The sequence below is a fragment of the Uloborus diversus genome, chromosome 6, assembly GCF_026930045.1.
Source record: "Uloborus diversus isolate 005 chromosome 6, Udiv.v.3.1, whole genome shotgun sequence".
NCBI classification, from domain to species: Eukaryota; Metazoa; Arthropoda; class Arachnida; order Araneae; family Uloboridae; genus Uloborus; species Uloborus diversus.
The window spans coordinates 62525892-62541560 of record NC_072736.1 but is presented as its reverse complement, the minus strand read 5'-3'; the positions used below and the strand labels follow the sequence as shown (position 1 = coordinate 62541560).

Here is a 15669-nt window from a genome sequence, read left to right as displayed (position 1 = left end):
GCTTTTTGAGCGATGGATGGTTCAGCATTTCAGCTAGAAACATAGTCGCCATATTTGGTCATTCACAAAATCAAAGTAGAAAAGTGCAAAAATTTTCAAAAGCAAAGATGAATTGGATGTTTTATTTTTCTGCCAAGAAATGAAAATAACTTAAAATTTACAGCAAATCAATCGTTTTTTTATTTTTATTTTTTAAAATAATTTTCTTGAGGAATGAAAAGTTTTATGTGAAAATTACACCTTATCCTCATTGCTTTGGTCGCAAAAGTGCTAAAGCTTCAACTTAAGTTTAGTCTCATGAGGATTTTTATTTTGAAAATATTTTTTTGCAACAAATTCAGAAATTCATATCTTAATTTTTAGCGTAGTCGCCATGTTTGGTCATTCCCAAGATGTTGGTACGCAAGACTCATGAAGTGCCTACGTTTTCAAAACGGAATTGGATGTTTATTGCAATGCAAACTGTTGAAAATTATGCAAAATATGCCTTTTTTTTTTTGGTAATTCTTAATTATTGTTTTTAAAATTGCAAAATTTTATCTTCAGAATATTATCTTTTCTTCATTGCTTTAGAGGCTAATGTGCTAAAAACTATTTCACCTAAATTGTTGTTTTTTAAGGATTTTGAATTTATTAATACTTTTATGTAACAAATTCAAATATCTATTTATAACCATGAATTTTTCGCATAGACGCCATGTTTGGTCATTCGCAAGCTGGAAATAAACGATACTATTACTTACCTAAGTTTCCAAAAACAGAATTGGATATTTACCTCAACACAAACTATTGAAGATAACATAAAGTGTTCAATAAATCATGTTTTTTTTTTCTTTTTATAAAATATTTTTTTTGAAAAATGCGAATTATTATCTGCACAGTTGTGTTTGATCCTCATTGATTTGAAGGCTTTGCTATAAGCTAAATATTTCATCTAAAATGCAGTTTCCTGCAAACTTCTCATTTACTAATTTAAAAACCTATTTCAAAGCAAATTTTCCATATTAAAACTAATTTATCTTGAATAATTGGTTTTCATAGTGTGTAGAGTTTTATTTATTTTTATGAAAGTAGTGAAAGCTGCTGCCCCCCCCCCCCCTTATTGCTTTAAAACTCAGCGACAGTGGTGGCCACTAAGTTTTTTGGGTCTAGTGGCCACTGGCCAGTTGGAAAATTGTCCAAGTCTTGGCCTTCACATAGGACTTGTGTATTTTATGAAAACTTAAAATAAAACTAATAATAATGCTGCAGATTATTTTTAACTACCGAAAATAGTGTCGCAGACTGACTACAGAGTTTCTGCTACTGGGCCCTTAAGTAGTTAACATTTGGAAGGAATTATAACATTAAATTATTAATTAAAGCTATTTAACCATCTTCTATGGGGGTTGGAAAAAATATCTTGTTCAGCTATGGTTTTTTTTCCAATTAAAAAAAAAAGTCGGTGCTTAAAATTGATAAAATACAGATTGATTTTCCATTTTTAAAATGTAGTCATGTTGTGTTTTATGCATGTTTTAGCTGCTTGAATGTTTAACTGTAGGTTTACATGTTTTTAGTTCATAAACATGTATGTGTAAGTATCTGTACAATAACTGTAAAAGACAATATGACATATCACATGAAATTGGGAGATTGAAAAATAAGTTTTTATTTCACGGATCCCTCTTCATTACATAAATTTATTTGCTAAACAGAAAAACGGATTAGGTTTTTATAAGACATGTGATTTTTAATATTTTTAATTAATTCAGTAATTTTTGAAAAATCAAAGTACTGAATGCAGAGAAAAAAAAAGGAAGGGGGGGGGGGCAAGTTGCTGATTGTTCAATATGTTTGTTAATTTCATCCAATTAAAATAATTGGATCTACCAACACAAAAATCCGTAGATTTACTCGCAAGTGTAGTAAAAAAACTAATGTGTTTGTTCACAAAAACATGCAATTTTAGTATTTTGCATCCTATTTGGGTCATATGTCTCACATTTTAATTGACTATCCTCAAAAAAATATTTTAAGGTTTTAATTACTAAATTCATATTAATGAAATTTCTAATTAATATTCTGATTGAAGTCTCAATTGTATTATACAAATACAACGAATAGCAACAGGCTCTACTGGGCCCAGTAAGGCTGGTCCTAGTCAATTTATTAGTCCTCATTGAAGATCAATGGCTCTCTTAAAGCTATCCACCCCCTTGCTCATTACCGCATCTTCTGGTAAACTGCTCCAAGTGCTCCCGAACCTACTAAAGTAGTAGCTTTTCCTAATCTCAAGGTTAGCCTGAGGTTTGAATAGCTTAAAATAATGACCTCTCGTCCTACTTTCAATGCAAAAATTTAATCCATTAACATCTTTCATTTTGATAATTTTAAACAACTGAATCATGTCCCCTCAGACTCTCCTTTGATCCAGGCTATATATTAAGCCTACTAAGTTTGGTATCATAATCTAAATCTGAAAGTCTCCTTACTAGTCTAGTTACCTTTCTTTGAACCCTTTCCAGTACAGTATTATCTTTCCTTAGATAAGGCGACCAAAACTGAACAGCATACTCCAAATGAGGTCTTACTAAACTTCTATACAAAAGCAGAACCTTGTTAGATTTATTTGAAATAGATCTATTGATAAACCTAAGCATTCTGTTGGCTTTGTTATTTGCAATGCTGCACTGCTGACTGAACTTCAAGTCCTGATTTATTAATATACACAGATTAATAACATTTTCTGCCTGACTAATGACTGAATCCTGTAAACTATAACTCGTACGCTTATTTCCATGACCTTTTAACTGCCGTACCCCACTTATCGGTCCACTTTGTAAGTAATCAATACCCGAAAAATTGAAATCCCCCATTATGATGATGGATCAATGTTATGTACAAAATAATAAACTGTTTTATAGTACATTTCTTGAAGTCTAGCCTATTTTCCTAGTTTTTACCAAGTATTTTCCAGTTTTTGCCACTGTCCGGGCAAATGAACCATTTTGCAGACAAAATGCCCAATCCTGTTGTAAAAAGAGAATAAATTGTAATAGCTCAGCTTCATATTTAGTCACACTATATCAGTTGAAAAATATGATCTGCTGTGAATCAACTCCTAGCAAGCAAAATAAAATAAAGCGACAGGAAGTCCTACAAGCAGTAAATTGAGGGTAAGTATATTCAGTTTTTCTTTTTTTAAATTGACTTAAATGAACAATAAAAAATATTTGACACAAAGAAATTAAACCTTCCTCTGACAATACAGAGTTTAACTATTCATATCCATAGCCTTTAACAATAATTGTAGTATAACACCACTATTAGATTTAAATGAACAACTAGCATTATCAGTTTAGAAAGAGATTAAAAAGCTTGTTGATCACATTATAAACAAATAACATAAAAACTTGATGCAAGTTCTTGAAAGCAATTTTTATGATAATTTCAGAAAGTAAAAGCGTTTGCTATGTTTCAAATTCAAGTGACTTAAAGAAATTTTCGAAAATATTTCTCGTTTTAGCTGTTTTAAAAACTTTAAATTTTCATGTTTATGGCTTTTTGTGAAACATTATACAAAAAAAAATTTCTTTTCGGACAAAAAAACTGTCATATTTTAAGACATGGCACATGAATACACTTGAATTTTCGGCATGAAATATTTTTTAATTTAGCTACACAAAAACATTGGCATAAAGCAAGCGAAAGAAATATGTTAAGAAGAGAAAAATCAGCGATTTAAGTTTAAAAAACACAATTATTTTTAATTTTTATAAATAACTTACTATGTGGCTTTTTGGACGTGAATGGTTTCACTTCTCGCCAAAACCAAGACCTCGCCAAGAATACACCCACGATCGCGCATGCGTGTTGAACTTTGTTCGTCATCTCATCGTACATACGTTCAACCATCATCGGACTCTATCTTCATGCTAAATTTTATGATAATTAAAAGCCTTAGTAATAGTATTTATGTTTATTACTGGTAATTACTATATTGTAAGCTCCTTTGATTTTAACGGATCGCAAAATGTAGCTCTAATTGCTTACTATTGCTATGCAATGTCTGCGATCCAATGTCGTTAGGATAATGCAGTGTGCCAAGTTTGTGTTTATAATTCATACAAGGCAGTAATTTATGATGTAGTGCAATTTAATTGTATTTAATGGTGAAAGTTAGTTTTCAGAATGCCCGAAAGTGTTGAAGACAAAAAGAAAGTGTCTAATATTGAAGCTGGTAAGTGGGGAGTTTTGTATTGTGAAGCCTAATTTATGTTAAAGTAGAATTGAATGAAACGCGTTAGTGATACGAAAATTGTTTCATTTCAGAGCTTTACTTATTGATTGCTAAATTCTTGAGCATTGGTCCTTGTACTCGAGCTGCTCAGGTAAGTGGCTATTTAAACGCAGCTGTTTTCTGATTGTGTTTGAAATGTATGGATAACATTTTTGTGTGTTTCAGGTACTGAGGGAAGAAATCGAGGAACATGATGTAAGTTTTGCATGAGTTTATGCTCTTTTTTTCTTTCCCTCGTGCTTTACCACGTGGTTTTTGTTTGACAGGTGAATGTTTGTTTACTATATTGTACTTATAATTCTTTAATACGGTAATATTTTTGAAATTTTTTTATGAAACAGCTTTTGCCGAAACGTGTTGATTGGCTTGGAAATGAGCACAGCAGGAGCTTTAATGAGTTGGTAAGCGATATTTTTATATTTTTGTAAAAAAAAAAATTTTTTCGTCGAAATTTATAATTTTTTTAATGTTTTTCTATTGATTACTAAATTATTTCTTTAAAAAAATCGATTGACTAAAAAAAAATCATTTCAATTGATTTTTTTAAGAAATAAAACTATCTTATTTCAAGGTAGCACCGTAGAGCACAGGAAAGATGAATTCTCTGCTCTAGCTTTGCCACCCCTCCCCTTCCCCCCTCTTTCTGTGACGTATATAGTTCCCTATGGCAACCAATAGGAACCTATCTTTTTCACAACTGATCACATGATATGACGTCAACAATGAGTTTATTGTGAAATTGTTTGCAAGAATGGCGAATGTTTGCTGTTTGGCGAAATTAATGCAACGCTTGATATTCTAAAATTGATTTTTACAATTGAAATTTATTGATCGGATGTCTCTTTAGCTACACATATATTCTGTCGTCAAAGCTGAGAATATAGCTTTTATTTCCTTCAAGATACATTCAGTTAAAAGCAGAAATGCTTTTGTTTCTGAATCAATTAAAACTCGATAAAATCATAAATACAAACTTGACTTTCAAAGTAGCTTTTTTTTTTTTTTTGGATGATTGAATTTTGAATTCTGAGAAGTAAATCTCTTATCGATTACTCTATAAAACATAGAGATTGAACAGCAAATAGAACGAAAACACATCTCTATTGTTTATAGAAAAAACCACTTCATACAAATCAATTAAAATGCTATGCTCACTTTTTACTGATTTGTGTAAAAAGATACTCAGAAGTAATAAACTATCTTTCAGTTTATTTTAATTCAAAACAAAGCACGGTATGCAAAATAATAGAGTAAATGACTAGGCAACATACATCAAAAAGAAATAAAAGAAACCTTTACTCAAAAATGTAATGATATATTTTCAATGACAGCTATTGATCTAAACTATATTCAATTACTTAGTTGATGCATTGCATTTTAAAATGTTTTCAGAATTTATTTCCTACAGCATTTTCAAATAATTTGATAGTTTTTCCTTTCATTATTAACAACAGTAGATGTCGCTTAATGTGATCACTTTTGGACAGATATTGTTTGATAAACATAACTGAAAAGAATCCAGGAGACACAAAATGATTTTTGCAATTAAGAAGTATTTATTTTTACAACTGCAAATCAACATTATAATGTTTCTACTAAGTGCAGTTTTAATTATTATTATAAATTAGCAAAATGAAATATAGTGAAACTTCAATAAGTCAAAGTTGCAGGGAATGCCAAAAAAATTCAAGTTATCGAAAATTCGTCTTATTGAATTCGAAAACAAAACTGTAGAATAGTATAAAATACTACTACTGACAACCATTAAATTTATAATATGAGCAAAAAAGTGATAGAATAATGTATCAAAGATAGTATATCATTGTCTCAAAGCACCAATAGGATATTTTACTGTTATTCCTGGGATTAAATGTCTTACTATTGGTCTAAGGCGACAATGTATACTTGACCTAATCAATGTATAATATGATGCTAGGAATTCTAGAGTTTGAATAGGTTGGAAAACAAATATATAACTTTATGTTAAATATAACAATTTTTACTTACCAGGGAAAAAACATATTTAAAGAATAATAATTCTGCTAATCAAGCATTGCTTTCAACAGAAATTGGTTCTTTCGTTAAATAGTCCTTGGATACTTTTAAAAGCATCAAAGCGGGAGGAAAAGCATCAAAGAGAGAGCACCGGCAAACAAAACATTTTTTTTTTCGATTTTTTAGAATTGTTGAAAACTTTGATCCACATCAAATTTTAATGAACTTTTTCTCTTCTTTGCTACGCTACAATCGAATAAATTCAACTTTTTTTGGTAGCTTAAAATTTTAATTATTCTATTAATCTGTTTTAAAGTTCAATTCCAAACATTCAGGAATCAATGAATCAGCACAACAGACATTTGCTTTTTATAAAAACGAAAGAAAAAAGTCAGTCTTGCAAAGATCAGCTGCTTGGTAGAATATCGCAAAATCCCAAAAATAGTTCATGACCCTCCCTCGACCGTTTTCACTAAAAGTGGAATTATTCCATAATTCCAACTATAAGCTCCCCTCTGTGTCATTTTTCCCATTTTCGGGCTGTCCTTAATCAAAGCCTTGGTTTGCCCCATGAGCAGGTCTTTCTTTTCTATGGAAGGAAATGAAACAAACAATAATTCAAAAAAAAAAAAAAAAAAAAAACAAATTATGTATTAAAATCGACATCAGAGATTTATTTGATCCACTTTATCTAGATGCCTTTTGATGCAACGCAATGGCGCCGATTTCTTTCTTTTTTGATCATACTTTTTCGAAAGAAGAAAAAAAAAGATTTCAACTTATAGAATTATGTTAACAAGGAAACTTTAACGACAGTCAAGAAATAAAATTAGACTCATTGACTATTTCGACTTGACAATATTCCTCTTATTGAAAATAAATAACATTTGTTCTCCATTCAGTTAGACAGGACTAAATATTCACTTCGACTAATCAAAGTTTTCGACTCGTCAAAGTTCGACTAATCGTAGTTTCACTGTAGCTCTTTTTTCTTTCCATAGATTAAACCATCCATCCGATGCTACAAAGTCTTTTTTGCCCATTTTATAAGCAAGATCTGCTTTTTGCTGCATTAATGGACTGTTTACGTGCATCCTTTTCTCTGACATTCGTAAACCACAGTTTCAAAGCAATTGCAACTTCACCATCTTTTCCATCTTGGTTTCGCTTGTTGTTAAAGTTTTCATTAAGCTTCACTTTGTCTTCAATCTCGTCACGATTTTTTAGTAACTTATAAAGTAATAACTGAGAAATGTTTATTTGTTTTGCAGCATTTCTTCGACTCATCACAGTTAAGTTGTCAAAGCGTTTTAAAATGTTAATTTTTTTCTTGACAGTGAAATTATTGCGCTTTTTTTCTCCATGGCTAAAATGTTGGACCGCTTAGAGTGAAGTTTTTAGTGTAACTGGGCAAGTAGAAAAATTCTTCAGTTTTACTGATAAAAAGGAAACTTGTTTTCCCAGAAGCTACTTGTGAGGGGCTGCTTTTGTATTCCTTTTAATTGAGGAATGAAAAAAAAAAAAATCAAAAAATTGAAAGTTTCTAAAAAAAGGGATAATAATAAACAAAGACACTGATTACAATATCCAGCTTTTTTAACACATGTTAATCTACAAATGTTTCAGGACTTCGTAATTCTGATAACATTAAGTGGCGCCTACTGTATGCTAATATTCTTAACTGGGTAGGATGTGTGAGGTCATTTTATTTCTCTCAAATTTTTGGCAAATTATAATTCCCAAAAAACTAGCTACCAGTTCATTCTTTTCTTATCAGTAGCCAAGTTTGGTTTCCCCATTTGTCTTTGGTTAGTTGTTTGATGACTTGTCCTTTAAAATTTTTTTCCCAGTTTTGTGCATGAAACATGATTTGTCGGATTTTTATATATTTTTAAACAAACTTGGTTCATTCAATGATTTTATGTAGTAATCATGGTACTTTAAGCAAACTTTAATTAGAACATTTGTTTTTAAACTTGAAAATTTACATGGTTTTAAAAACATAGTTTTTAAAACAATTTTCATGGCATTAAATATTTTTTTAAGGGTACAAAGAAAAACCAATTGATACATTTATCATTCAAATAAAATTTATGTTTGAAGACACCAGGAAGTATTCACAGCAAATGTAGAAAATAATGAGCAAGTTTAATTATATTTTTTTCTTTTGAAAACCGAAATAAACAAAGCAATTGTATCACATTTTATACAAATACTTATTTTGTTACATTGTGAAATTTAATTTAAATATTTTTTTCTACTTTAATGTCTTAAAAGGTTATTAACTACCCATTTAATTAAATGACACATGCAGGTTTTACTTCATTACTAAAAGCTATGAAAAGCAATTTAATTTTAGTTTGCTAAGGAAATCAAGATAACTTCTCTAAATACTTCATAAATAATTCAGGAATACATTTTGTAATCTGTGATGTCAAAAGAAGCTATTTTGTTTTGAATCAAATTAAAATAGCTTTTTCATAAGTATGTTTTTAGTATAGGAATCCTATATTGAACAATTATATTTCTCATATCCATATTATTGTATAAAGAACTGTAGTTTATACTATGCTTATCATTTCATTTCTAAAGAATAACTACAATATTGCAGTATTCTGAGAAAATGATTTACTTCTAAAGAATTGAAATCACATAAGCAGATTGCATTCACATACAGGCAGAGAGGAACAGATAGCTTAGTTAATTTTAAGCCAATGTTGCAACCACAACATATTTTATGTTTCAAGCAACACATTCTGAAATTATAAAGCAATTGATTTTAAACAAATCACTTATTTAAATTAAGGGACTCTGATAGAAATATATGTGTGTACATGTTAAATGAAGGATTTGTGGTTCAAAATGTTCATTTCTTGAAATTTATTTCACGTCACTTATTTTGCGATTATGAATTTCTCTCTTTACAGAATTCACAGCTTCCACAAATTGCCGATGATCATTTACTGAAAATATGCACCAGAATTGGACCTATCTTAGACCAAGAAATTCCAACCAATGTTCCTGGTTTGACTTCTTTGTTAGGAGTTGGAAGACAATCCCTTTTGAGAACCAAAGAAGGTGAGAATCACTTGTATAAAAAGGAAAATAGGACTGTTTGTCACATGTCTGTAATTTTAATGAGCTGGGACAAATCTTGAAACTGTCTCTTTTACCCATTTTTCTTCAAGATTTTAAAACCATTTTCGACGAAAAATACGCGGAAATAGGATGAATGTTGCCGGGGGCAAGGCTCCTGGCTTGTTCCCGTGTAAATTCGGCACTGGTTATAACCAGGGCTGTGAAGTCGGAGGGAAAGTAGCAGACTCAGACTCCTAGACCCAAGGCTTTTTCTTTTTTTCACTTTTTCCCCTCATGAAAAAGGGGATTAATTCTAAACAGTGATTGAAATATTCATTCCATTTGTGAAAATTTTTGTGTCATATTTAATTGTTAACTTAAGATGCATACAACCATAGAAATTGAATTTGAAAACCAAATTTTCCAATTCGCAATTTTTAATGTGAAATTACTGAAAAATCCCTTTTTTTTTACATTTGAAAAAGAGTGAATTTGCCCCCAGGGAATGTGTAACAAATAGATATGTCCATAAAATTATGTGCTCTAAAGCTGTAACTGGAAAGGAAGTTCAAAAGTTTTCTTGCTTTTGATGAGGAGTTCGCTTGATGATGCACCAAGTTACTTTAAGAGTTTATTAAAAATACTTTTATTCTGAAATTGTTTTTCAATAAATCTTAAATTATGTTTCATCTATAAAATTTCACAATATTGCAAGAATAGGGCAGTTACTTGTGCTTTCTGGGTCAAATTTTATAAAACAAAATGCAGCAGTACAGTAGACCCTCGTTTTACTCGGGTTTATTTAACCTGGTTTTGATTATACGCGTTTTAAGATTTGCCACCTTTATTTTATTTTAAGCGGATGAGTTTCGGTTTTACACGGATGTGGCAATGCAAACAGATAAAAATTTTCCCTTTTTCAAATTCCAAACTCTTAAAGATTGCAGATTACACGTAATATACTGCATTTTCGCATGGTAATAATCAAGGTTGGGCTACTGGAGACATTTTTTGCGATTGGTTCCAGAGCTCATTTCAGGAGTAAAGGGTTTAAACTCACACAGTTCAGAACTCACTGGGAAAAGAACTTTTATCAGTGACAACGGAGGACAAACCCAACGAAGATTCTGACATTGATGACACACAACCAAAAACGTTCACGATGAAAATTTTGAGCCATTCCTAGACAATAGAACAGATCTTTCTGATTTGTTAATGAAGGAAGATTCTATCATGGAAATAACACAAGTGATCATGGATGTGTTCATGCTCTGCAAAGAACTACAGAGAAGAGTTCTTAATGACTGCCAAAAGACTATCATAGCCAGCTCCTTTTTGTAAACAACACAAAATTAATTTATGTGTTTTTTATACATGTTGTGCATAGAAATAGATATAAGTACACATTAAACTTATTATAAAATTAGTTATCACTAGAATGAAGTAGTTTTTAATCTGGAATCTAACCCCTATTTTAGCACTAATATTAAGTCTTAATTTACGCGGCATTTCCGTGGAACGTAACCCCGCATAAAACGAGGGTCTACTCTGTAGAGCTTTGTACAAATAGCTTTTACTCTACTGCCTATTTTTCTTCTTATCGTATTTTTAATTTAAATTTTATTGGTTGCTTTTGAATTTAAAAAAGTTATTAAAATTAGCTGTAATTATTGAATGTTGAAATCGAGAAATTAGTACAAATCATGCTTAGAGAATTAGTGTTAAGATAAAAAAGACATTTGTTAGATTTTTATTAGAACTTTTGGATTCAGGCTTTCCTTCCAAAACTTATTTGAATTTGCCACTTCTCAGAAGTATTCACCTGGGCTACAAACCCTCAACTTGTCTCCCCTCTCCCTCTAAATTCGGCACTGCATTTACTATTGCTTACTAGCATTTGGAATCAAAAGCCTTGCTTTTTCAGAATTGCATGGTGATTTGAAAAGTTAATCAAGTAGTGTAAAGCTTTTGCTGATGTGTAAATCATTATTTCTAAGTAATTTTATCATTTTTGTACAAACAAAAGAGCGTTTAATTAAATTATTGTATATTCATTTAAATTTTTATTAAGTAACTTCTTATAACATTTTATTCTTCTAAATTCTTAGAATCATATGTTTGTTGAAAAGGGTTTAAATAACATTGTTTTCGTTACATACAAGTAGCAACTTTATGTTATACTTCATATTTTAATCAGTGTTTTTAGTTTTTTAAGATACATTTCTTTTGCAAATTTTTAGCCGAGATCAAATTAAAAAATGTTATTATTTTATTTAAAAGTGATAACTTCAGATTCAAAAACTACTAGGCAACAAAGTTGTTTGCTGACAGTTGCTACTAGTTAAAGAAAGTTATAAAAAAAGTAAACAAGTGGGTCAGCGCAGGTAAACTATTACAGAAAGTTCGATAAATAATCAAGTCAGCTGGTTGCAAATTTCAATTATTTCCTTATAATAGTAGGCATTTATATATATGTAATAAAACAAATTGGTCATCAGTTTTTATGTGAGCAGAGCTGGTGAAAATTAAAGATAAAAAGATGAGTCGGCATGTTTCTAAAGATTCCGACTCCTTTACTTAAAAATCGGTCGAATTCTGCAGCCCTGGTTTAACAAGCAAATATTGCATTCCCCTCATGATCATTATAAGCAAGTTTGATTGTTCATATGCGTGTGTATATATTATATATATATATAATTCACTAATGTATTGCTTTGTTATTTTTGTAGAGTTGAACAAACCAAAATGTCAGATTACAAACCTTATGGCAAGAAAAAATGGCATGCCATTATTTCCACCTCCAACATCTCATTCTTCTTATCCACCAAATATTTGTGAGTATTTTAATCTCTAATCCCTTTGTTTGTGTTTTAAGTTTTGTGACAATTTTGAATTTTGTTGCTTTCACGGCACAAAAGAAACTTATAGTTCCAACATTTTCCTATCGTTAGTATTGAATGCACCACACATTTCTTCAAATATTTCAAACTCATTTCTGCAGATACTGCTGTTTACCTGTTCAAGACAGTATACTATATTGTGTAATACCATAGTAAGATAAAATAGCCAAAAATAATGCAATATAATTTGTTTGAATGTTATTATACAAATCTTTTTTGTCATTGCAGTTTTTATAAATTACAAAAAGTTAAGTTATAATTACATTAATCTTTTAATCTTAGACCTGCTTGAATATTATGATTTATTTTTGCACCCATCTTTAATCTGTTTTTTTTTTTAATCTCTATAGCTCAGGTTCTAATTTCTCGAGAGTTAAGCGGAGGCATTTCCTGTCGACATGCATTCTCGCCAAAGATATATGCAAGACAGCAAATGTATAGACGTCTATTAGGCCATTTATCATCAGTGTACTGTGTACTTTTTGATAGAACAGGAAAATATATTTTTACTGTAAGTATGGTCTATTGTAAGTTAATATTGTCCCATTGATTCATAGAGCTGTTTTCCTTTTTACTCCCAGCAATGCAGTATTTTTTTGTAGATTTGCTTTTGTTTCTCCAAATATTACTTAAATAAATAGCTCACTTATGACCCATTTAATGATTTTTTTTTTTTTTGCAGTAAACACAAAGTAATGTGATGACCAATGCATTACCCTTTTTTTAAGCAATCACGAATTGCTTATTTTTCTGACTTGACTGTAGTTGATTGCTTTATCCTTTTATTATTTTGTTTTTCGTTGATAATACATTTCCTCTCATTCTTTTCAATCACACTAAAAAATTCTTAATGAATGCTGGGTGGAAAATGTATTGCCGTGTTCCAAGTTATGATAATTCTTCCAAAAATTGCTTTAAAGTGTAAAAAATCTGCCAAAAAATTGATTAGGTCATCAATAAGAGATCCATTTTATTCAACTTGTATTGAGAATATTTGTTATTTTGGCATGTGTTAATCTTTCTTAGTATTGAATAAACTAATGATTTTTAACAACAAAGGATAATAAACAAAACCATCGATTGCCACCAAAAAAAAAAATTACAGCTGAAACAAAAATTTAAAATAATTTTAAACAATCAATGCTGCAGATGATAAATGTTATTTTAATCTTTAAAAATAAAATAATGTTTATTGTGCTGTTTCAAATTATTTAAAAATATGAAACGTAGACTGAGTGTAATGGTACAACTTTTAGAAACATAAAATGTAATTTTCTTTTCTGTCTTTTTTTTTTTTTTTTGTAATTCAGTGTATTTTATTCTTTGATAAATACAGTCAAATCTAGTCATTGTAACACCTGGATGTCACTTTATTTTCGATAAAAACTGTTATAACAATTATATATTTGATTGTTTAGAAATATCATTGTTATTCTACCCCCCCCTTTTTTTTTTTTTGCCTCCGTAGTAGAATAGCTTCTTACAAAACCTCTCATATCTTTTCATGTTATGTAACATTTTTGGTTTATATGTTTTTTTCTTAGGGTGCTGATGATCTCCTTGTAAAAATATGGTCTGCAACTGATGGAAGATTATTAGCTGCGCTTCGTGGTCACTCTGCAGAAATCACCGATATGGCTGTAAACTATGAGAACACTCTTCTGGCAGCAGGTAGCTGTGACAAAACTATTCGTGTTTGGTGTCTACGAACCACGGCTCCTGTGGCAGTACTTAATGGTCATACAGCAATGGTCACATCGTTGCAGGTAATTTTTTTTATGTATTTTTTCAGTCTTTGCAAAATTACCAATCTTAAGCTTGGTGCTTGTACATAAGATTAAGCGAATACTCCTTAGATTATGGACATAATAAATCCTCTATATGTAATTTTTTGGAGCAAGTTGCTTGAATAGTTTAAGTTAAAATGTTTTAGTTGGATTATTATTTTTTTTTTTTCCATTTTAGCCAGGGGAAAAAAACTAACTTCTAAGAAAATTTTTAAAATGTAGAGTTCTCTCTGTATTTTTTGAGAAAAACAAGTAGTTGACAATTATAAATGGGAGTATGTGGGTATGCAATATTTAAAGGACTGAATAAATTTCAAAAAGGCATATTTTTAAGAAAAGAGCATTGGAAGCTAACAGAATTCATTGATTTAAATCAGCTCGATTTAAATCAAGTGATTAAAAAAAAAAAAAAAAGATTGATTTAAATCAATTGATCTGAATTAAGTGATTGAGCTTCCTCATAGTTTCCGAAAATTTTACACTTGTCTTCTGAAAATTTTACTTGAGTCCACTATGACCCCTAGTGTACAGTGATATAAATGGCCTATTTTGTGTAAGTTTTCTTGTATTTTATCATTTCTTGTGTTTTATGTTCACATCTATCAAATATAGTAAAATAATCTCATTGAATGGAGTTTATATTTCAATTCATGTTCATATGAGATCATTTGATTTTTATATGTTTTGCTAGAAAATATTTTAACATGTTTTTGAATATTTCTTTAGTTTAATACTTTACAGTTTTATAAAAAAAAATGTATTTTTTAAATTCTTCTGTTTAGTTTTGTCCTTATCCAAAAAACAAAGAGCAACTTTTGATATCTACTGGTAATGATGGATGTATTTGTTTTTGGCAGTGGAGCTCTAGTAACAATGCATTTAAGTAAGATTTTTATTTCTTTTCATCAGTCACCAGTTCTGTATTCTAAAATATCTAATGTAAATTGCATGATTTGTCCACTTTTATAATTGTCAAATTTGGTTTTCAAACAGTAAGTTTACTAGTATACTTCAGAAAAAGCTTAATGCTGTTAAATTAAGATCAAACTGACTATTATTATTTTTTAAAATAACATTAAAAAGTTATATAAGCTAATATTGTGAGTGGACAAGTCTTATACAAGATTATAAAAGTTTAATGGTTAAATATTATTATTGTTTTAATATTATTTGTTTCCATAAATATATTTATTTGAACCTTGTTAAAACTGCTTATCTGCTAATGTTTTAACTTTCGACAGAAAATTTTAGTTTTGGTCTCCATGTTTTAAGATGCTATACATTTTTATGGTAAATTCTTATTAAATGTTTCATTTTCATAAGATTTACTTCAGTATATCAAACTAGCTTGTATGAGATATTACAAAGTGTGAGCTATCACAAATACAGGAGGAAGAAAACAAATCAAGCTAATGCAAATCAAGATTCCAAATTAACTTGTTACGAACAAAAAAAAATAAACCATAAGAATGAAAAGTCAGCAGAAATAGCAAAGATCAATGCCTAAGTATATAAATTGCAGTATAACCCTGATTCATCAATTGTCAAGGGACTGGAAAAAATTATCGTTAAATCAAAGATATCATTAAATCAAAGATATTGTTAAATCGAGAAGCATATGCATTCA

General features: G+C 29.8%; 2 protein-coding genes across 2 annotated transcripts in view; one reads left to right on the top strand and one right to left on the bottom strand.

The window, feature by feature from the left end:
* The window catches only part of LOC129224413 (dehydrodolichyl diphosphate synthase complex subunit DHDDS-like), a 60270-nt gene extending 56445 nt beyond the window's left edge, over nucleotides 1–3825 (bottom strand). Inside the window, exon 1 of the mRNA XM_054858861.1 lies at nucleotides 3771–3825. The gene's annotated coding sequence lies outside the window, so the exon portion shown is untranslated. The remainder of the gene's footprint in view (nucleotides 1–3770) is intronic.
* Nucleotides 3826–3899: 74 nt separating this feature from the next.
* The window catches only part of LOC129225212 (PH-interacting protein-like), a 101599-nt gene continuing 89829 nt past the window's right edge, over nucleotides 3900–15669 (top strand). Inside the window, exons 1-9 of the mRNA XM_054859779.1 lie at nucleotides 3900–4222; nucleotides 4315–4373; nucleotides 4448–4477; nucleotides 4624–4683; nucleotides 9205–9355; nucleotides 12085–12189; nucleotides 12606–12766; nucleotides 13800–14021; nucleotides 14825–14925. Of these exons, the coding sequence (XP_054715754.1) occupies nucleotides 4174–4222; nucleotides 4315–4373; nucleotides 4448–4477; nucleotides 4624–4683; nucleotides 9205–9355; nucleotides 12085–12189; nucleotides 12606–12766; nucleotides 13800–14021; nucleotides 14825–14925 (938 nt within the window). The 5' untranslated portion in view covers nucleotides 3900–4173. The remainder of the gene's footprint in view (nucleotides 4223–4314; nucleotides 4374–4447; nucleotides 4478–4623; nucleotides 4684–9204; nucleotides 9356–12084; nucleotides 12190–12605; nucleotides 12767–13799; nucleotides 14022–14824; nucleotides 14926–15669) is intronic.